General features: G+C 43.6%; 1 protein-coding gene across 1 annotated transcript in view; it reads right to left on the bottom strand.

The window, feature by feature from the left end:
* Window positions 1-22,666, bottom strand: part of SLC47A2 (solute carrier family 47 member 2) — a 30,594-nt gene extending 7,928 nt beyond the window's left edge. The window contains exons 1-12 of the mRNA XM_074263913.1: window positions 22,365-22,666; window positions 19,746-19,847; window positions 19,020-19,088; window positions 14,176-14,324; window positions 12,341-12,383; window positions 11,349-11,393; window positions 10,261-10,358; window positions 7,749-7,846; window positions 5,957-6,070; window positions 5,250-5,317; window positions 3,560-3,668; window positions 1,042-1,117 (exon numbers count right to left, since the gene is read on the bottom strand). Of these exons, the coding sequence (XP_074120014.1) occupies window positions 1,042-1,117; window positions 3,560-3,668; window positions 5,250-5,317; window positions 5,957-6,070; window positions 7,749-7,846; window positions 10,261-10,358; window positions 11,349-11,393; window positions 12,341-12,383; window positions 14,176-14,324; window positions 19,020-19,088; window positions 19,746-19,847; window positions 22,365-22,514 (1,121 nt within the window). The 5' untranslated portion in view covers window positions 22,515-22,666. The remainder of the gene's footprint in view (window positions 1-1,041; window positions 1,118-3,559; window positions 3,669-5,249; window positions 5,318-5,956; window positions 6,071-7,748; window positions 7,847-10,260; window positions 10,359-11,348; window positions 11,394-12,340; window positions 12,384-14,175; window positions 14,325-19,019; window positions 19,089-19,745; window positions 19,848-22,364) is intronic.
* Between the last annotated feature and the right edge of the window lie 519 nt (window positions 22,667-23,185).

Raw genomic sequence — 23,185 nt, 5'->3', positions numbered from 1 at the left:
GACTTTGTAAGCCTGCTAAATTATCTCACTTTTCAGGAATCTAGGCAACCCTGTCAGACAGGGATGTTCAAGCAGAACTCCCTGGATAGATTTCAGGGGGTCCAAGGAGTTGGATAGAAAACAATGACATCTTTATTTCAAAAAATCATCTTCCTTTGTCATCTTATGTATTTGATTTTATCTAACTTTAGACATTGTTCTGAGAGGGAATCAACAGGTTGACAAAATGGGTCCGTGACCCAGAAAAGTTTAGGAGCCCTGGTCTGAGATTAGAAGTTGTGGAGAAATGACTTTCACTGAGTTTCCACCTAGAAGTTATTATAATGATGAAATCACAAGCCCGATCTTTTCCCTAATATATGATGTGCTTGCTTAGATGTGAACACGTGTCTCTAGTAGAAAATAAAGTCAAAGTCAGAGCCCAACCATGGCACTGACCCATGGAAGACATTTAATAAATGTCTGTTCATTGGTTGACAAGTGCTGTATCCTCTGGGTGGAATATAATCTTCTTAAAAGGGAGACTGTCTCACTTTGTTTTGTCCCATTAGAATGCGGGCTTTTGGAGGGCAGGAGCCATATTTTTGCCTCTTTTTGTATTCTTGCTTTTCCAGCCTCAAAGTAAGCACTTAATAAATGCTTTGTTATCTGACTGAGTGACTATATTGATATCCCCCACAATTAACTAGACTTGGCACATAGAAAGTGCATAATAAATGCTTTTTGACTACCTGATCATATTGATATCTCCCAAACTTAACAGGACTTGGCATATAGTAAGTGCATAATAAATGCTTTTTGATTACCTAACTATAGAGATATTCCCAAACTTAACAGTTGTGCCTGACTCTTAATATGGGCTTGTCGAATGTTTGCCTCTATTCCCACTGCCCACCAGCCCACAGACCTGAAAATATCAGACACAAAGAGGCAGCCGGACATGGACCTTTAGTATGCATATGTGAGGACCCCTCAAAGAGCCCTCAGGGGATGAAATAGGGGCCCATGTGGGTGCTCGGGGAGAGGATATCGATTACCTACTCATCATTGGTAAAAATCCATCCCAGGACATCCTTGAAGATAGTTAGCATGGAGCCAATGACCAAAAAGATACCAACTGAAAAGGACAGACAAGCAAAGGTTCCATTAGAAATGGTCCCGCAGAAAAAGCAATATTACACGATGATCAATTCTGATGGATGGGACTTTCCAACAATGAGATATTTTACCATATTTAACATATATTGGATTATTTGCCTTTGAGGAGACCGAGTGGGAGGGAAGGGAGATAATTGGAACACAAGGTTCTGCAGGGGTCAATGTTGAAAAATTATCCTTGCATAGGTTTTGAAATATAAAATGCTTCAATTAAAAACAATGAAAAAAAAATCTGAGATGGGACAGTTAGGTAGTACAGTAAGGACCTGAATTCAAATCCAATTTCAGACACTTGATACAAGTCATCTAACCGAGATTGCCTCACCAAAAAAAGAAAAGAAAATGAAAAGATCTGGCAGTCTGCAAGGTCAGATGATATGGTGACTCTTAAAAAAAAAAAATCTTGCTCTTTAATAGAGCTTGGAAGTTCCCTCAATAGCCTCATTTTGCAGACCATAAGACTGAGCCTTGGAGCAAAATTACTTTGCTAAGGTCCTGACAGATATTAAGTATCAAGGAAAAGCCTTTGGATAGAAAGCCAGTGATCTTTCCCTGAGCCAGGAGGCTTCTTCTCTGTGAGCATCTCCTCTCCCTGTGGAGGCAGTGTGCTGTGTTGGAAGGCATCCTGGGTCTGTACTAGAGGACAAGGTTGAAAACCCAGTTTCTTTTTTTGTTTTATTTTGGTTTTTTGTTGAGGCAGTTGGGAGTACGTGACTCTCCGAGAGCCACACAGCTCATAAGTGTTAAGTGTGCGAGGCCAGATTTGATCTCCACCGTGCACTAGCTGCCCTCTCCCCAGTTCAGCTTTTTACGATCTTGGGCCTTTTTTCCATAGGTGAGGAAAAGGATCATGAAGTCACATCGCAGCTGGAAGGACCTGAAGAGGTCAGCCATCTTGCCCAACACCCTTACGTGGATCCAAAGGTAGGAAGGAAGTGGTAGAAGCCCTGGGTACCTCAGGAAGAATAGTAATTGCTTAAATGCTTCCTAAATTCTGGATTGCTTAGAGGGGAGCCTGTCATGGATGGTGAAGCTCCTGTATTGGGTAAATAAAGGTGCCCTGTTTCTGGAAAGCCCAGAACTGTGGCCATCAAAGTGGAAGCAAATTCAGGTGACTGTGAGAAGGGGAGAACAGGATGACGAGACCCAAGTAATAGTAGCTTGAGCAGGTAGAGACAAGTCCCAGAGAGAGTGGAGACCACAGGGAAGAACCGCAGGCTCTATAGCCCTCTCCCATTAGAAACTTTCTGCCTCTTCCCATCAGTCTCTCCTCCTCCCCAATTATGGGCAGCCTGAGTCAAAACCCTCATTGTGCTTGTGGTTGCAGCTCTGAAAGGGCAGATTGTCCAGAGCGGCATGCGTCCTGGGAAGGAGCATCCCTAGAGGCAGAACTAGTGCCAGGAAATGGGATGTGAGGGGTGGGTATTTTGATGGTAAATTTGATGGCAAATCGATGGCCATTTAGGTAAGGTTCCAGGTATGTGGTGCTACCTGGAGGGGAGGAGCAGGCTCTCAGTTTCTCATCTATAAAAATACGGATTTTCATTGGATGAAGTCCTTTCGATATTTATGACTGTGTGACTTCACTAGGACAGTTCCCTTATACGTGAAATGAAGGGTTCACGAGAGGTGCCTTCCAGCTATTACAGAAGCCCATGAATATTGGTCCCCTGGAGATGGGGAGGAAGGGAAGTATTCTAAAACCAACCTGACTCATTTCACAGATTTGTCCAGGAGGAGCCTTGGGGGAGAAGCAGAGTGGTACACAGGAGACAGTCACAATTTCAGAGACAGAACTGAGTCTCACCTTGGACATATTATGTACTTGTGGTCCTGGACAAGTCCAGCAGGTGATTCTCTGAGAAAGACTGGAAGCTACAGTGCAGTGACTGCACAGGGAATTCTCTACATCAATGAAATCACAAATTCTGATTCTCCCTCCCCCAAAAAGGGACCCTTGTGAGAGCTGAAAGTGCCCCATAATGGTGTGGTGGATAGCGAACAGCCCTGAAGTCAGGAGGACCTAAATTCAAATCTGACCTCAGACACTTAATACTTACTGTATGACCTTAGGCAAGTCATTGAACCCCAATTGTCTCACCCCACAAAAATTGTAAAAAAAAAAAGTGCCCCATTAAGTGGTAACTTTTGAATTAAGTTGGGAGCAGGGTGATGGACTTGAATCTGAAGCTTAGGGGAAAATTGCAGCAATCATTATATTAATCCCAAATCCATCCTGGAACATAGGGAGATATAGAGAGGAAAGTCCCTATCTACTAGAAAGCACTTGGCTAGGTCTACACAGGGGATGTGTTCAATGAGGATTGAGATACTTCTCTATCCTGAACCCCGGTCCAGAGGCAAAGTCTGGGAGCGGACTGGAGAATGGCCATTTACATACCAGTGCACAGCACCCCAGTAACCGAAGATCTCTTAGCCGCCTGAGTGTCCCCAGCACCTAATGCGTTCCCCACTCTGACGCAGACAGCAGAGCCAAATCCAAGAGGAATCTGAAATCAAAGAGATGAAGGTGCAATTAAAAGCTCCCTCCCTTTTTCACAGAGATACTTATGGGTGTTGCACAGTCTGCTGGGCTCTTCCATGTTTTGGTTAGTTTTGCTGAGCTGCTTCCCCTCCCCCCTTTCTTTTTTCTCCTATGTTACAAAGGGGAATGGAGTGATCTATTTGGAAATGAAGGTGATATAAAAACAGAAGTTCTCCATAAAAATAAATAAAAGAAAAACTATCTGGTTTTGTGTGTGTCTTTAGAAAGATGCACAAAAATTGCTCTAGAATGGAGACATTTTTTTAGGATGCTTTTTCACCCTCCCTCCCCACTTCCTAGGAAAGATTTTGTGCTTTAGCTAAAGCGAAGAATGGATAGTGAGGGAAAGAGACCCTGGGAAGGAGCTAGGAGGGCAGCTGTGCAGGTGGACAATCAACTTCAAGAATAGGGATTGACGTCTGCTACAGAGAGGTCCCTGGAAGGATGCTCCGGGGATCTATCCATGGTGCTGTCCTATTGAAAATCTCTCCCCATCCCCAAGAATGGATAAAGGCACAGACTTCATGCTTATCAAGTATTTGGATGAAGAAAGCTAGAGGGGAGAGACAGAGAGATTGAGACACAAGAAGGCAGGAAGGCAGAGGAAAAGGCCTTATATAGACATGTAGATGGTCTACTAGTTCCTGATCCCATGATATAATGGCAAAAGTTGCCTCTGCCTTAAAATGATCAATAAATATCAATTCCCCTCTCACTGTAAGCCTTGGAAATGCCTGAAATTTAATTATAAGTAATTATATAAGTAATTATAAGTAGAATAATATTTTAATTAATTTGAGCAGAGATTTCAACTGGAAAATAATGTAGCATGAATTTTAAAATTTTTTTAAATTAAAAAAAATTTAAATTTAAATTAAACTATTTAATTAAGAAATTAATAATAAATTAAATTAAAATTAATTTTTAAAAAAATCCAGAACCCGGGAAGTGAATGTAAATTGTTAGCACTACTGTCTATCTACCCAGATTACTTATACCTTCGGAATCTAATACTTAATGTGCAACAAGAAAATGGTAAACACATATATTGTATCTAGGTTATATTGTAACACATGTAAAATGTATGGGATTACCTGTCATCTGGGGGAAGGAGTGGAGGGAGGGGAGGGATAATTTGGAAAAATGAATACAAGGGATAATATTATAAAAAAAAAAATCCAGAACCCTTTTGGCAGGATGGTCAAGCCTATGGGCCCCTTCTCACATTCTTGAATGCATAAAATAAAACACAAAAGAAATCGATTATTTTGAAGTAATTATAAAAATATCTTTTGAAGAAATTCACATTGCTCTAAAGTTAGGAGAAGTGAATCCCCAGTGGGTCTTGGAGCAACCCATTTATGTTGCTGGGCCTCAGTTTCCCCCTCTGTAAAAGAGAAGATTAGATCAGATCATCCCAGTTCTAAGTCTAAGGACAGCCAATAGGTGGCAGATAGGGAAAGTTTACAAGGACAAAGGACATGTATTCCTAAGCTCTCTTGCCTCTTCCTTCAAGGCTCAGAAGGAACAAGACTTTTGCTCTCACCATGTACATAACAGTGGACACCTCATAAATTATGGACTGGGCAGACAGTTCCACCACGCTGAGCAGACCTAGGAGAAAACAAAATGTTGAAGAACATAGGATGGTGCCAGCCTTCTCCAGCTTGTGCCAGATACAAGCCAGGCGGCCCTAGGAAGAGGGGCAAAGGAAGGGGAAAAGGTGCCGGAACCTCAATTAATGGAGAGAGTTGTAGGCCTGGAACATGTGATTCTAAATTCGGCCTAGATATTTACTATCTGCCATTTAATCCTTAACTCTTAATCACTTAATCCTGTAGCTTTTAGTTACTTAATCTGGTTTGCCTCAATTTCCTCATCTGTAAAATGTGATAAGAGCTCCTTACCCCCTAAAGTTGTGAGGATCAAATGATAAATTTGAAATGATAATTATAAAATAATTATAAATATTTATAAAGCAGTTTGCAAACGTTAAAGGGATAGTTTCTTAGTAGCTGTCATGATCCTAGGATCTTATAAAACTTCTCCAGGAAGTCAGTCCTACACGACCGCTCTCATTATGAGGATGTTTTTTTCCGATATCAAGACTACCTCCACCTCTCCCTAATTTCCACTGGCAAGCAGAACAAAGCTGATGGATCTGCCAGCTGGTAGTTCTCCAAATAGGAGGAAACAGCTCTCCTGTCCTTCCTCCAGCCTCTGCCAACGGCTCTGCAAAAGACAAGGTCTCACCTATGAGGAGGCTCCCAATCTCATAAGCCCACCACTCGATACATATCATGAGCATGCCTGGAATGGCCAGAGACAAGAAGGCTTCCCACTCCTGCAGGCACTGGAGGGACCACCCTGAGAAGAAAAAAAAGTGGGGGGGCTGGAGTGATGTCATGCAGTATAGTGGGGTCTGGGGGGGCTCCTGAATAATCCCAGCAAAGTCAGGTTTCCATGGAAGTAGCCCGGATGAAACAATAAGGCACAGTGGAGAGTGCCAGGGGTTTTGGACCAGAACTTGGGTCGGGGTGGGGGTAGGGAGCAGGGCCAGTGGCTGGGCCACGTTCAGTTGAGATAATGGGAGCTCTAAGACCCTATCATTTCCTGTGCATGCATGACTGAGGTAGGTGAGACACAGGGCATGGGAATTGAGAGGACTGAGTAACTGGGAAATCAGGGTGGTGGGTCATATAGATTTAGAGTTGGAAGAGACTTGGGGGACCAATGAGTCCTCACTTGACAGATGAGGAAACTGAGGCACAGAGAGGCCAGATAAAGCCAGAATCGCATATCTGCCAAGTATCTGAGGTGAAACCCAGGTCTTCCTTCTTGTACTTGTGTAGTAAAACTGCAACTGTCCTGGAGAGGAGGGTTCTCTAACAGCATTTTCTCTAGAAAAAGATCAAGGATGAGGAATGCTAGATTTGAACATGAAAAGGACCTTAAAGGCCATCTAGTCCAACACCCGTTTTACAGATGAGAAAGCTGAGCAAGAACTCCTAGGGAATGGATAGTGAAACTTAGATTTTCACTCTGGTTCTCTGATTCTAAATCTAGAGAGCTGTCCATTGTTCTATAAAGGAATAGGACTCTAGTGGGTGCCATAGAAATGGTGGGCAGAAGAGGGCAAGAATTGGAAGACAAGGGTGGTCAATGTCTATCACGCACAGGACTGGTTAACAGCTTTGTTGTGGCTCCCCCCGGCCCTGACTCCAGCAGATCCTACATTGTCTCAGACCCAGGACTCATCTGACGCCTGCTGGGAGACACCTGGGAGAAGTAATAGCTGGGTCACAGCTTGGGAAACAAAGCAGTGGGGCAGGTGGTGCAGAAGTGAGAAAGGAGTCCCCCAGGGAAGACATTAGGCCCCTCTAGAGGTCAGCTTCTGGAGCAAAGCCTCAATAGTTTATTTCCAACTTCTGTAGGGCAAGGGTATTGGAGGTCACTGCCTAATTTGAGAACTTCCTTTCATCTCCCCCAGAGTTCTGGTGCCATTTTTGCCACTAACTTTTTCTGGAATCTTGGACAAGTAATTTTTAATTCCTTTCAACTATTCTAGCCTCTTTTTAACTATTTGAAGCCTCAAGTTTCTCATCTGTAAAATGAGAAGAATAATCCTAAGTCTTTATCCCTTATTGCCTCACAGTGCTATTGTGGAGATTAAATGAGGCAGAAAAGTTCTGGAAAATGTTGAAAGGGTATAATGACTCATTAAGAGGTGGTGGGTATGGGGAAAGAACATTGGCTACAGAATCAAAAGATGCGGATTCAAACCCCATATTTGAAGCTTATTACCTTAGGGAACCTGATTCTCAGTTTCCTCATCTGAAAAATGAAAAAATGGGACTAGTGGGATTCTGAGGTGCTTTACAGTTCTAGACCACGATCCTCATGCCCAGACACACCTCATATCTCGGCCTAAAAAGCCATGTGTGCTGCAGAATTGGATAGAGTGTTACTGCCAGGACAGAGATTGGGGCGAACAGACAGAAAGACCCTTGGATGGGTCAGACCAGTAAGAGAGAGAACACTATACCTCCCCATGTTTCCAGGTAGAGTTTTCTCACCACAACATACAGGAAAAGGACAATGGCCTGGATGAACTGGGAAATGGTGTTAGCCAAAGCGGAGCCCCTAGGAAAGAAGAAAAAAGAAGGAAAGGAAGGTCCCAGGTGGGAAAATTTCTTTGGAGCCCTCTGTCTCTGCTCTCCACTCCCATCCTCTGGGCTTGTATACCTTTCCACCTTAGTAGATACTGAAACCAATCATAATGAGTATAGTAATAGTAGTAGTAGTGGCGATGGTGGTAATAGTAGTGTGGTAGTAATAGTCACAGTAGCAGTGGTAGTAGTAATAATAGGAGTAAGGGTAATAGTAGGAGGAGTAATAATAATAGGAGTAGGAATAATGATAGTAGTAGTAGTAATAGTAATGGTAGTAGTAGTGTTGATAATAGTAATAGTACTCGGAGTAGGAATAGTGATAGTAGTAGTAGTAGTGATGGTGATAGTGATAGTGGTAGTAGTAGTAGCAATAGGAGTAGTGGTAACAGTAGGAGGAGTAATAATAATAGGAGAAGGAGTAATGGTAGTAGTAGTAGTAGTAATAGTAATGGTAGTAGTAGTGTTGATAATAGTAATAGTACTCGGAGTAGGAATAGTGATAGTAGTAGTAGTAGTGATGGTGATAGTGATAGTGGTAGTAGTAGTAGCAATAGGAGTAGTGGTAATAGTAGGAGGAGTAATAATAATAGGAGTAAAGATAGTAGTAGTGGGGTAATGGTAGTAGTAGTAACAGTAATGGTAGTAGTAGTGTTGATAATAGTAATAGAACTCGGAGTAGGAATAGTGGTAGAAGTAGTGGTGATGGTGGTAGTAATAATAATATTAGTCATAGCAATAGTAGTAATAGTAATAGTAGTGGTGGTAGTGGTAGTAGTAGTAGTAATAATAATAATAAAAGTAGTCATACAGGGACAGTGGATAGAGTACCAGCCCTGAAAATAGGAGGACCTAAGTTCAAATCTCAAACACTTAACACTAGCTCTGTGACCCTGGCAAGTCACTTAACCCCAATTGTCTCACCAAAATAAAAATAACAATAACTGTAGTCATAGTAGTAGTAGTAGTTATTGTTGTTGTAATAATGGTGGTGGGAGTACTAGGAGGAGGAGCAGTCATTGTAGTAGTAGTAAATGCTTACACAGACTACCCATGAGGCAACCTGTTCTCTCTAGTAGTAGTTTGCTATTGGGCTTGAGCCCACATGACACAATTGGGGGGCTGCCTCAGTTTACTCCCAGGAAGGACTCCCCTAGACTAAGGCATTCTCAACCACAAGAACAACTGCCCCACAAATGGAAATTGCAGCCCTGAGTTGGTCTTCTTAATTAGAAGAGACTCTGAAGACCTGAATTCATATTTTGAGTCTACTCTTCCCCTTGATCTTGGCTAATTCAATTCCCTTCTCTGAACCTCAGTTTCCTTTCAAGAAGTTGAACTAGAGAATCTTGGAGTCATAGGAGCATAGCTTAAAGCTAGAAGGGACCGTAGGATCATTGTGTCCAATCTAATCATTTTATAAGCAAGAAAACTGAGTTTCGGGGAAAGAAATTGAAAGGACCAGGTGTACTAAAGTATGAAGTGCCTGAAGAAGGATTTGAATTCAGAGCTTCCTAACTCCAAGCTCTTAGATTTATCCAGTAAGCCACCTTGTCCACCTTGAGAACCTCAGTCCTTTGTGACTCCCTCAGTTTCCCTAATTGTAAAATGTGGAGGTTGAACCAGGAAGTCCTTTTAGCTACCTCTCAGCCTAAGTTTTCCTCTCTCTCTGTCTCATGAGCCGAGGAACCTTCCTATGACTTTGTCTGGCTGATCCACCGCCCCTCCCCCTGCTTGTCCTCTCAGTGAGTCTCTACCCCAAGCAGGAATATTGGGGGTCACTGTCCTTGGGAGGGGTAGGTGAGAGAGAAGGCAACCTAAAGCTCTGAGCTGCTCTGGGATAACCCAGGAGGGGAGTTGGGACTCTTCTACACTTGACATTACAAGCCATGGCCTGAGACGTGTCCCCATCGCTTCCTGTCTTGTCTTTCCTGTAGGAAGCTTTTTTCTTTCTCTTTTTCCTTCTTTAGCGTTTTCTCTCAGGTTTTGCCCCTTGGTAGCTGATACAGGACTTTTTGCCCTTTGCCCATCTCTTCCCGATTGGAGGCCATTCCCTCCATCCCTGACCCCACAGACTTGATTTCAGACCTTACCACAGACACTAGCTGCATGATCTGGGGGGAATCAGTGAGCCTTTGTCTGCCTCAATTTATTTATCTGTAAATCAACAATCGTTTATTAAAAACCTACTATATGCCAGCTGCCATACTAAATGGATAATATCGCCTGACTGCCAGGGTTGTTTTGAAGATCAGATGGGATAGTATTTGGAAAGTGCTTTGCAAATCTTAAAGGCCTATCTAAAGACAAGCTGTTATTATTAGTTTTGCGGTTGACATTGTACCACAAAGATTCTTCCTCCTTTTGTAATGACCAGCTGCTACTTACGGCACTCCCAGATTGAAAATGTAGACAAAGATGTAGTTAGCCAACCCATTGACACCATTTCCCAGAATACTGCTGAGAACCTGAGGCCAGACAATGCCCTGAAATACAAGAAAACAGGAACCCGTCTGTGAGTGTGTCTGGGTGGGAGTAACTCGTGTAAATATGTGGCTTTGTCTTTGTGAGTGTGTCTGGCAAGGTACAATAATGGAGGGATGGGGGCTCCTAGAATGGGTCCCTTGATGCAAGGATGAGCTTTGGATGCCTGCGGTTCTTTGGATGGGGCTCTTATGAGTGTGATTTAAGGAAAGAAGTAGTGATCATAGAAGGGACCAATTTGGGAAAGGTGGAAAAGCCATGAGTTCGGTCCCCAGTTCTTCTGTGGCCTGGCTATGTGTCTTCCTTCTCTGAGCTGCCTCATTTCTCATAAAATATGGGGGAGGGTCCCCAGAGCCCCCCTCAGAGCTGAGATCCTGAGTGCCAGGCCAGGAGCACGCAAACTCCCAGGACCAGGACAGGTCCCTCCTTAGAGACTGTGAGAGCTCCTTGGAGGGTTAGCAGCCCATTGGGAGGGGCGGCAGAGATCATGCACGTGCCTTAGGACAGGGTGGCAGGCGCGTCTCCCCATGGAACCCTTCGGTGATAGACAAGGAGAGACTCTACTTTCTCCATTTTTTCCAATTCCTTCTAGCCCAGGTGGACAGAGTCAAGCTTGAGAAATACAGTTTAGTAGGTGAATGAACTTCAGGAAAGTAGAGGGTTAATAAAAGAAGGGAAATGATCCACATGTTAAAAAAAAGAAAAAGAAAAGAAAGAAAGAAAAAAGGAAAGAAAAGAAAAGAAAAAAAAAAAGAAAAGAAAAGAAAAGAAAAGGAAAAGAAAGGAAAAGGAAAGGAAAGAAAAGAAAAGAAAAGAAAAGAAAAGAAAAGAAAAGAAAAGAAAAGAAAAGAAAAAGAAAAAGAAAACAGTTTAGGTTGGCCCAGGAAGCCACCCATCACTGGGAGAGGGCAGGGCCCGGAGGGAGTGGTGAGGAAGGAAGCTATTTGGACCATATCATCCAGGGTCTAGATAGGGCAGGAATGTCGCCATACCTGATTTTGCAGATATTTCACTTCTAAGGAATAAAGGAAAATTGCCTGGAAGGAAAAATACACATCCGTGTTAGGGCTGACCTCAGAGGGGCTATCCATGGGCAAAATTCTGAAAAGCGGGCATCTGCCTATTTCATCCAAGAACCCCTTGCCTTCCCTACTCAGCAAGTGGCTGGTGTTCTCTGTACAAATGCACCCGCTGGGCCTGCCTCTCCCCACTCCAAGCCACAGTGATTTTCCTAAAGCAGATCTGACCTTGTCGCCCCTTACTCAATATTGACTCCCTACTGCCTCCAGGGTCACATGCAAACTCCTGTTTGCTGTTCAAAGTCCTTCATCACCCAGCCTCCTCCTGTCTTTCCAGACTCCTTACACCTTAGTCCTCAGCGCACATTCCTGGACCCAGTGACCTCCTGGCTGCTCCACAAACAGACACCCATCTCTGGGCTCAAGCTCTGTCTCTGGCAGTGCGACCCCGTCTCAGCTGCCCCGGGCCTGCCATTCAATCCCCACTTCCTTTTAGCCCCTTACTGGCAGCCATCTGCCTGGCAGGATCAAGGAGATGAGAGCTGGACATCCTTCTCTTGCCTCGATCTGGACTTTCTGCCTGTCACACAGACACAATCCGACTAAGCTTCAGATGGAAATCACCGAATTTCTGACCTGAACAGTCAAGTACAAGCCACTAGAATTTAGGTGGTTCCTTCCTTTGTACCCCGGGAGCAGCAAAACAGCCCCCACCCAGGTACCTTTCCTGTCCAAGAGATACTCGGTCCTTGGTTTCAATACAGCCCCTCTCTGCTCAATCAGCCAGTTAGATTTATTGCTGTTTAATGACACATTTGTCCATGATCCTCGTTGGTCTAAGTGATGGCCACTGACTATCCTTTCAGTAATAACCTGCTAGCTTGTTAAAAAAACGATTGCTTTACCACCCGCCAAAACAATGATCACCTCCCCTCAGCAGTAACTGAGAGAGAAGGGAAACTCACAGGAAGAGCAGGAATGAAGTTCATCACATATTCCTGGGTGATCCTACAAGCAGCACAAAGAAATAAAGAACATTTCAGCAAAGTTTTAAAGCAGCAAAGCCCACTCCAGGTTCCATTTTCCTAGAGACGGGGTTCTGCATCTTGATCTGTTTTTCTCTATCTATCTCTCTGTCTCTTTAACTCTTTCTGTCTCTGTCTCTCTTTCCTTCTATCTCTGTTTCTCTGTCTCTTTGTCTCTCTGTTTTTGTCCCTCTTTCTCACTCTGTCTCTCTTTCTCCATATTGATGCTCAATGCTTTAAATTAAAAAAAGAGGTTAATAAAACCCCAATTCTCCATGATATCCCTGCCAACTGGTCTTCAAGAACTGCTTATGGTTTGAAAAACCTTCCCCTGGGATCAGGCGGGGATGTCCTAGAACCTTTCATCCTGATGCTCTCACCCCGCCACACCACGTGGTCTGTCTCCCTTCAGACTAGCTCTCGAAGGCTTTCCAGCTTGGCCGGGCCTGTCTGAGCCCGTATTCTTGCGCTGCAGCCCCTGAGAATCCAGGATCCTCCCCGGGCCACCAAAAGCCATCAGAGGAGGACTCCACTGGAAGTGCTCTCTCGCCATCGCTTTTTTGAGGGTTTGAAGCATCTTTGAGGGCAGGGATCATTTTTGTGAGTCTTATGTTTTTGCCTCTCTTTGTATCCTCAGTGCTTAGCCCAGGACTTGGCTCGTAGTAAGGGCTAGCCAGGTGGTACAATAGAGTACCAACGTACAGACAGGAAGACCTGAGTTCAAATCCCACCTCGGAAACTTACAACTTGTGTGATCCTGGACAAGTAACTTAACCTTGTGCGCCTCAGTTTCCTCATCTATAAAATGAGCTGGAGAAGGGAATGGACAATTGCTCTTTGCCAAGAAAACCCCCCAAATGGGATCATGAAACTACTGAACAACAACAAAGACATTATAATAAGAGTAATGATAATAATAATTAATAGAATGCCTCCTATGTTCCAGACACTGTGCCAGGAGCTTTACAAACATTAATTATCTCACCTTCTCTTCACAACAACCCTAGGGGGTTGTTGCCATTATTAGAAATTAGGGTGTCCCAAAAGTCTCAGTGCAGTTTTAAACCTTAATAGTTTAAATACCCTGTATATAATTTACGATTCAGAGATAACGCCCACACTGATGCTTTTGTCATTTTTAAGCGAAAGATAAATAAATGCAAATTAAAATCCATTAACAGGGTAAGACATAACAATTAGCATAACTATTACCGCAAAAAAAAGATAACCTAATAAATTAGTGTCTATTAGCATCTGAGATATGATCTCTGAGAAACCAGCCCAGCTGCCCTCTTTCTCTCAGGCATTTTCCATTATCTCTTTAGAATGTAATTGCTGATAGGTGTTAGCTATACGCGCCAATATTGGGTTGTTTCTCTCAAGTTAAAATTCTCATTAAGCGTCTAAGAGCTAGAATCTTCCTAAATTAAAAATTGGCCTCTGTCTGTCCTTCGGTCCCGGAGTCTGTCCTTCACAGAGTTATCGTTATTATAGTTCTACTGAGCTATTAACTGAAGCCTGGCTGACAGGCTTCGTTGACCTGGATTATGAGCCCTCAAGCCTCCAAGAACATGTCTGACAGCCAGAAAATGCAGTGGGGGAGTCTGGGTCCCATGCCCCATGAGGATGTACCATGCTGAATATCATTTACCTCAAAGGCATCAATTATGTAAGATCAAGCTCAATAAGCCTGGGGATGCCAAGGTGCCCCTCCCCCTCCCCCAGCTATTTCCCAGGGAGCCCACTGTGACCCTTGGGGACGTCAGGAGCCTCACCTGGACACGTCGGGGTCTTGCCTGAGGAGGAGAAGGATCTCCTCTGTGTTAATGAAGAGGGCCCAGCAGGGGAAGCAGCACAGCAGCAGGATCAAGATGCCCCTTTGCAGGATGACCCCCACGTGCTTCTTGTTGGTGGTTCCGTAAGTCTGGAAAAGACCACGAGGTGTCCAAGGGTGGGAAGTTCTTGTTAAAATCCCGCCTTGGACACTCACTATCGGGTGACTTTGCTCAGGTCACCGATCTGCCTGAACCTCGGGTGCCTGCCTGTAAAGTGAAGGGGCTCTTCTAAGGTCCTTTCCCGCTCTAAATCTGTGACTGGAGGATTCTGGGAGCCCCGACCCAGTGTGATTGAGCAGACACGCAACGGAGCTGAGCCTCATGTTGCAGACACCTTTGGGGGGCTGCCCCAGATTCCCATGGAACGTGGCAGGAAGAGTCCTAGACCCTTTCAATGAAGATGTTGGTGGGTGAGCATCTGAAGGGAACGTAGTAATTGTGAGGTCGGGAGGACTTCATCAAGAACAGGTCCTGGCCCAATCTTGGAGCCAAAGAGGAGAAATGAGCAGAATGGTGGGCGGGGAGAGGGGGGCTTATTGGAGTGGGACACTGCATGTATATAAAGTCAGATTTTTTAGACATGTTGGTTAGTTTTACTAGTCCCCTCTTTGAAAAATTCTTTGTTATCAGAAATTTCTCTTTTTCATTTTCTCTCCTTTTCTCTCTGAAGGAGGAGGAGGAATACATTGAGAAATAGAATGGTAAAAAATCAAAGATTTCAATCTAAATTCATTTTAAGAAGAAAAACAGGTCCCAGTAATGTTCCTTTCTTCCTTCCCCTCTTTCTTACTTCCCTTCCTTCCTCCCTCCCTCCTTTCTTTCTTTTTTCTTCCTTCCTTTCTTCCTTTCTCCCTTCCACTTCTTTCTTCTTTCCTTCCTTCCTTGTAACTAGAGGCATTTAAGGAGTGGGAGGAATAAAAAGCCAGCTTTGGAGTCAGAAAAGCCATTATTCCTATTCCATCTCTGATATATCCTAATTATATGAACCTGGACAAGGGCAAGTCACTTCTCTCAGTGTTCCCCCGAAAAACCCTAAGACTGTAACTTGCAGAGTAGATGCTAATCTGAATGGTAGAGGGAGTTTCCTCACTAGGAGTGGCCTTTTTTTTTTTTTTTTGCCAAACTACATTGTTACTTAATTATTTTTATTTAATTATATTTCTATACTTAATTTATAGTTTTCTTATTTCTATATTTGTTGCCTATTGTCTATTTTTATTTATTATTTTGAGCAATTTTTAAAATTTTTATCAATAACTTCAATAAAGCCATAGGAGCATTTATCAAATTTGCAAATAGCACCAACCTAGGAGGAATGGAGTATAATGTCTATTATTGTAAATCTCTGTACAAATAATATCTGTTACAAAAAAAGCCCTACAAGCTAAGTGCCATTATTATCCCCATTTTACATTTGAGGAAAGTGTGGCAGACAGAAGTGGAGTGACTTGCCCAGAGTTACACTAGTAGTAAGTCCTGGAGCCATATTTGAACTCAGATTTTTCTGACTCCAGGCTCAGTGCTCTATCCACTGAGCCACCTAACTAATGTATCAAGTATCTGTCAAAATCACAAGAAATCTGGAACTTTGAATTGACTCTAATATATTAAAGCTAAACATAAAATCTTAGATTGGGGTTCAGAAAATCAATTTCAGAAATGAAAAATGTGGTGGAGTATAGCTAGACAGCAGTACATCTGAAAAAGCTTGGGGGGATGGCAAGCTCAGGATACATTAAGTGTTGAGTTAGGGGCAGCCAAGTGGGGCAGTGGACAGAGCCCCAGCCCTGAAGTCAGGAGGATCTGAGTTCAAATCTAAACTCAGACACTTAACACTTCCTGTGTGACCCTGGGTAAGTCACTTTATCCCAAGTGCCTCAGCAAAGAAAAAATAAAATAGGTTTTGAGTTGAATGGGAAAAGGGGACATTTTGAGAGAGAGATTTAAAGGACATTCTGTTTTTTCATTTAAATACAAGTTCAAGCATTTGGGAGTGAAAATAGTTGGGGGACTCGAGTAGAAGAGGGAAAGAATAGAATAGACTTTGGAAAATAAAATGAGGAGACAGATTATAGTAGAAAGTACAAAAGCCCCATTCAGAGACAGCTGGTGGCTCAGCAGACAGAGCAGGAAGACCTGAGTTCAAATCCAGCCTAAAATGCAAATTATCTATATGACCTTGGACTTTTCATGCCATTTCACTTGTCTGCCTCAATTTCCTCATCTGTAAAATGGAGATAATAATAGCACCTGTTTCCAAGAACTGTTCTGAGGATCAGATCAGATATTTATAAAGCACTTAGCATTGTAATTGGCACATGTCATTCCCTCCCCACCTTGAGTAGACATCCTAAATCACTTTATCAGCCCTAGTCTGGACCTGGTAAAGTAGGCAAAACTTCTTTGGGGACCTCCTTTTCTGACACTACTCTCCCTTCTTCCACTCCTTCATGCTTCCCCCCAGATGTTCTGGGTCCTCTGTCTTTCCCTCCTTCCTTATCTCCTGTGAAAATCTATCCGTCCTATTTTATGTTCTCTTCCCTCATGGTTCAGCCTTCTGAAATGAGTCATCCATTTACTTATTCTATAAACACTTATTAGACACCTGCTATGTACAAAGCAAGATGTTGGCTCTAGGACAGAGGTAGAAATCTACCCTGATAGGGAGGAATATTTGGTAAATATGGTAAATACCATATTTAGGTAGGACCTAAAGTCATAGTGATCATGAAATAAATGTATATTGAGCAATTTTGTGATCCTAAAAAAATGTTCTGTATGAAATAGTTTTCTTTCTGAAAAATTAATCTTAGTGTTTTGTTTCTTAGGTGCAGCTGCTTGGCAAATGCTCCTATTTTTTTCTTTTCATATTCTATATTGAATCTGAGGCACAGGATGGTTTTCCTGAAGAGCACAGGGACCTTACTCTAGAAATATAAAAATAAAAGTTGAAAATAGCCTCTGGTTTCAAAGAGCTGACTTGCTCCCAGTCTGTACTGATGTCTTTGGGGGCATGTAAGGGCTGATGTATTTTATCAAGAAACCTGTTTGGGTGGGACTGAGAGCCCTCTAGAGGCAAAGGAGTCACTCAGATGAGGATCTCGGGGCTGGCTGGTGGAGGAGATGCTTTGGGATGGGGGTGGAGGAGGCCACGGACAATTGGGTATCTGTTTGTGTGTGGCACGCTACCCAACAAAACAGGATCTCAGGCTGATAGAATCAGAACTGAGGCCTCCCACACCAGGACTTTCTGGCTGCTAGGGCTCCTGGCCTCCTGCACCTCCTAAGCAGAGACCAATTGTTGGGAAACTTTTCCTGGTCAAGCCTCAAGTGGACCTTGTACCAATTCTGAATTCTACTCTGAGTATGGGGGAATGGCTGTTGGGGTAGAGCAGAGCAAGATTAAGCCCTTTTCTTACCAAAGCCCCTTAAATACTCTAAGTCTGACATTCCTCTAAATACTCCAAGACTGAAATTCCTCCAAATACTCCAAGACTGAAATTCCTCCAAATACTCCAAGACTGAAATTCCTCCAAATACTCCAAGACTGAAATTCCTCCAAATACTCCAAGACTGAAATTCCTCTAAATACCCCAAGACCAAAATTCTTCCAAATACTCCAAGACTGAAATTTCTCCAAATACTCCAAGATCAAAATTCCTTTAAATACTCCCAGACCAAAAATCCTCTAAATACTCCAAGATTGAAATTCCTCCAAATACTCCAAGATCAAAATTCCTCTAAATACTCCAAGATTGAAATTCCTCCAAATACTCCAAGATCAAAATTCCTCTAAATACTTCAAGACTGAAATTCCTTCAAATACACTAAAACTAAAACACTTGAAACACCCCCAGACCAAAAATCCTTTACCTGAAAACCAAAAATCCATGTCTCTGATACCTTTTCAACCTTCTTCCCCAAGCCAAACAAACTTCTTCAAATAATCTTTTACAGCACAGCTGCCAAGTTCTCTATCCAGATTAAAAGGATAATTGAGGAAAATACTTAGCAAAATAAACAACATGAAGACATAGTGATTCTATGACTACATGTTTTTCTAAGTCAGAAAGTCAAGCGATTCTTCGGTTTCTATTTGTTTGGCTCATTTCTGTTTGTGCTGGACATTCCTGGTCCAGCTACCAATCCCTTAAGTATTTAGAAACAGCTCTCATCTCCCTCCCTTCTTCTTTCCTCATTCTCTCTCTCCTCCCTTATGGTTTCTTGTTCTCCTTCTATTCTGGAGGTTCCTCCTGGTTCCTCCCGAAATGTGATGACCAGCACTGAATGTAGGTCTGGCCTGGGAAGACCACTGGCTCCCGAGACCGGATGCCTTTTTAATTTTTCTAACAGACCTTATTAATAAAAAAAAATAATAATTAATTATTATTTAATAATTACTATTAAATGATTTTATTTAATTAATAATAAAGACATGCAGATCAGCAGAGAACCCCCTGGGAGTCTGAGCAGTTCATGGCTTCTCCAGGGGCTCAGAACCAGGATGTGTCCTAGATGGGCCTCGGTCCTCCTGGCTCTGGATTGCCTCTGAACTTTGCCTTAATATCCCAGATCCTCATCCTCTCTCCAGATTGCCTAAAATGGCTTTAGCTTCCTAAGACGTTACCTATTTGACCCCCTAACATGTGGAATAATTCATTTCTGGGGGGCCTGTGTTCAGCCGTGGGTTCTAATTAAGCCGGTTCTGAACATCTAACTCAGAGTCTTCCCTGGAACAAATGAGACCCCCTATCCACATGTGGAGGAGGAGAAGCAGGTCCTACCTGAGACATCAGGGTGTCGCAGGCCGACGCCATGCCGTAGCCCACAGAAACTCCGCAAATGTTGACAAACTAGAGCAAGAAAACACCAAGTTTGTCAATCGACACACACCCATTAACCCACTACTGTTTACGAAGTTGATGAGGGGGTGAAGGGAGGAGACAAGTTCTAGCAGGGGAAACAAGTACATGTGCATTTATACATAAATAAATACAAACAATCCAAGATATATTCATTAATCCCTTGCTATATGCCAGGGACTGGAGGGAGGGAGAGAGAAAAGGGACCATTGTCTTTCCTAAAGGAGCTTACTTTCTGGCAGGGGAGACAAGGCCAAATATGTTTATACACAAAAATAAACAATCCAATACACATTTATTAATCCCCTAATATATACCAGACACTGGGGGGAGAAGGGACCATTGCTTGTCCTCAAGGAGCTTACATTCTGGCAGGGGAGACAAGTACATCTGTGTCTCTACACAAAGGAATACCAGGCAGGTGGGAGTGAAAGCATCAGGGCCTGGGGAAGGTCCCCCTTCTCAGGGGAAGCTGGAGGACGCCCCATGTCCCATGCAGACAGCCACACGTGGCCTTCTCCTGATGGATCTGGGCAGGAACCCTGAGCGTGGGAGGCCCTCAAGGGGTCTCAGCAGAACTGTAGCCTCTCCCAAGGTGGGATGATCGCCCCCCACCCTTCCCCCAAGCAAACAGGGCAGAGTCCTCACCGCCACGGCCAGGGTCACGGAGGCCAATTCCAGCTTTCCCAGGTGCCCACAGAACACGGTGCTCACCACAAAGATCATGAAAATCAACAGCTGGAACAGGAACTAGAAGGAAGGGGGAAGGGAATAAGCATACATTATTATATATATTATACCTGTTATGTGCAAGCACTCTGCTAAATATGTTACAAATATTACCTCATTTGAAAAGAGGGCCAAATTCATTTCCAAAATATATAGAGAATTGACTCAAATTTATAAGAATTCAAGCCATTCTCCAATTGATAAATGGTCAAAGGATATGAACAGACAATTTCCAGATGATGAAATTAAAACTATTTCTACCCATATGAAAGAGTGTTCCAAATCACTACTGATCAGAGAAATGCAAATTAAGACAACTCTGAGATGCCACTACACACTTGTCAGATTGGCTAAGATGACAGGAACAAATAATGATGAATGTTGGAGGGGATGTGGGAAAACTGGGACACTGATGCATTGTTGGTGGAGTTGTGAAAGAATCCAGCCATTCTGGAGAGTGATTTGGAATTATGCCCAAAAAGTTATCAAACTGTGCATACCCTTTGACCCAGCATTGCTGTTATTGGGCTTATATCCCAAAGAAATACTGAGGAGGGGAAAGCGACCTGTATGTGCCAAAATGTTTGTGGCAGCTCTTTTTGTTGTAGCTAGAAACTGGAAGATGAATGGATGTCCATCAATTGGAGAATGGTTGGGTAAATTGTGGTATATGAAGGTTATGGAATATTATTGCTCTGTAAGAAATGACCAGCAGGACGAATACAGAGAGGCTTGGAGAGACTCACATCAACTGATGCTGAGTGAAACGAGCAGAACCAGAAGATCATTATATACTTTAACAACAATATTATGTGATGATCAGTTGTGATGGACGTGGCTCTCTTTAGCAATGAGAGGATCCAAATCAGTTCCAATTGATCAGTAATGAACAGAACCAGCTACACCCAGAGAAGAACTCTGGGAAATGAGTGTGGACCACAACATAACATTTCCACCCTTTCTGTTATTATCTGCTTGCATTTTTGTTTTTCTTGACAGATTATTTTTGCTTTCTTTCTAAATCCGATTTTTCTTGTGCAGCAAGATAACTGTATAAATATGTATACATATATTGGACTTAACATACACTTTAATATATTTAACATGTACGGGACTGCCTGCCATCTGGGGAGGGGGTGGGGGGAAGGAGGGGAAAGCTGGAACAGAAGTTTTTGCAAGGGTCAATGCTGAAAAATTACTCATGCATATGTTAGGTCAATAAAAAGCTATAATAAAAAAAAGAAAGAAAGAAAAGAAAAAAGGGTCAATTCAAGGCTAACCGAGTCCTGGGCATGAAGAGGTATCTAACTTAGAGCTAAATGCTCAAAATTTAGATAAAGTGGAGAAAGGAATTAAATTCTGGACTTCTGACTCTGAAGGCAGAGCTGTATCCACTACCCTACCTGAGCATGATGGATGCTCCCAGAGTAACAGCTCTCTGGATACTTTCAGCAGGTCTGTGTTCAACTCATTTAAATTCAACACTTATTAAACCCCTACTATATACCCTGCACCGAGCCCAGGCACGGAGGCTACAGAGATTAAAAAATGAGGCTGGGGTGGGGCTCTCTATCAGCAGTGAGGGGCCCTACGTCCTCCCCTAGCTCTTGGGGAGCCCACATATGCACAGAATGAACAGCATCTGCCTGTGGCTGAGTCAAAAATCAGGAAAAAATATAAGGGCATGGAAGAGCAAAAGAAAGGTGCTATGATGAATAGTCAGTACTGGCTTGGAATTCCTTTTATAAACATAATCATAATCGTAGTCAATGCTTATATAGTATAAACTTTCTAGTTTATAATGTGCTTTACAACTAGCAGCTCACTTGAAACTTACACCCATTTTACAGATAAAGAAACTGAGGCAGATCAGTAAAGTGATTTGTCTTGATTTGTCTAGACTGGGCAGGGTTTGGGGTTGGATTTGACTTCAGGTTTTTCTGCTTTTTTAGTCTGATCCATTCATTCAGCCATCCCCCTACATATCCTGCTCTACTCTACTATACCTATGCCCTGGGAAGGCCTCGGTGATGAAGAAGTCCTGCTTAGAACTCCAGTGATGATCAAAATAGGGAGCAGGGAGATTGGCGGGAGGGGGCTGAGGGTCTGGGAAGCCTTCTCCTTCCCCAAGGACACAGGAAGATTCATTGTGACATGGTCACTCACGATTCCACTGGAGAAAGTGGTGGAGAGGGGGATCTAGTGTAGGAGTGGGGCAGTGAAAAATTAAATTAATTAATTTTTTAAAAAGGAGTAGGGCAGTAATGGACTCCACCTCTGGCTTCCCTGCCCATCCTTCTGTCTCCCACCCCATTTAGGGGCTGTCCCTGGGATGAAAGTCCCTCCCCTTTTGACATTTATTATTCTACTATTATGACCTCAACGTCCAGATCTATCTGAGCCTCAGTTTCCCCATCTGGGATTGGATTAAATGATCTCCAAGGTCCCAACTCAACAGTCCAGCCTCCCTTTAGTGTATACAAACTACTGTGATGGGAGATGGGCACTCCCCCCTGCTCCCCAGCCCTGTCTTCTTACCAGGGGTCCTGAGAGTTTAAAAAGACTCCAGACTTCTGCCCCAAAGCCCTCTGGGATGATCCTCCGCAGTCCCTTCCGTGGGGGCACCTGCCCACTGCTCTTGTTGTCTCCAGAAGGACCCTCGGCAGTGATTCCCGGAGCCGGGTCCATTCTGATCCCAGGCTCTAGAGCCTCCCGCTACAGTAGGGTCAGTCGAGAGCTGCTCCTTGGAAGCTGCAATTTAACCTGTAGGCAGAAAACTGAATCTGAGGACTAGAAACCTTTAGTTTCTTCCTCTGGCTAGAGTCACGTGGGAATCGCTTGAAGCCCTGGTAATGAGTAAATAAAAGAGGGCAGCCAACCAAGGGGTGGGGGCCCAAGGGGAGCTGGACAATTCCAGCTGAATGTAGAGAAACCTCAGGGAGGGCTGAGCCAGGCAAAGGCCTCTGACCTGCTCCTCCCACCCTTCCCTTCACCCTCACCTGGCCTTGGCTGGTTCCACTGGCCCTTCCCCCAGAGCCTGACCCCTCTTGGGTCACGCGAAGCCCGAGTGTCCAGTCTAGTACGGCCCAGATGTTCTGGAGGTCCCGGTTGTGTCCAGTCATGGGCATAGGGTTACTTCAAAGGATCATCTGTCCCAAAGGAATCCCAGAGGCCACGGCCCCCCTCTTTAACTTACATAAACAGGCCCAATTAAGTGAGGTGACTTATTCAAGATCACATAGGCCAGAAGCGTCAGGTGGGATTGTGGACCGGCTACACTGACTCCCTGTCCATGCTCTGTCCACTCTTCCTTGAGCCCCCAGAGTTAGAAACAGGAACACCCTGGGGTGTGTTGGACC

The sequence above is a fragment of the Sminthopsis crassicaudata genome, chromosome 4 (assembly GCF_048593235.1).
Source record: "Sminthopsis crassicaudata isolate SCR6 chromosome 4, ASM4859323v1, whole genome shotgun sequence".
Classification (NCBI taxonomy): domain Eukaryota; kingdom Metazoa; phylum Chordata; class Mammalia; order Dasyuromorphia; family Dasyuridae; genus Sminthopsis; species Sminthopsis crassicaudata.
This window is presented reverse-complemented; position numbering and strand designations above follow the sequence as displayed.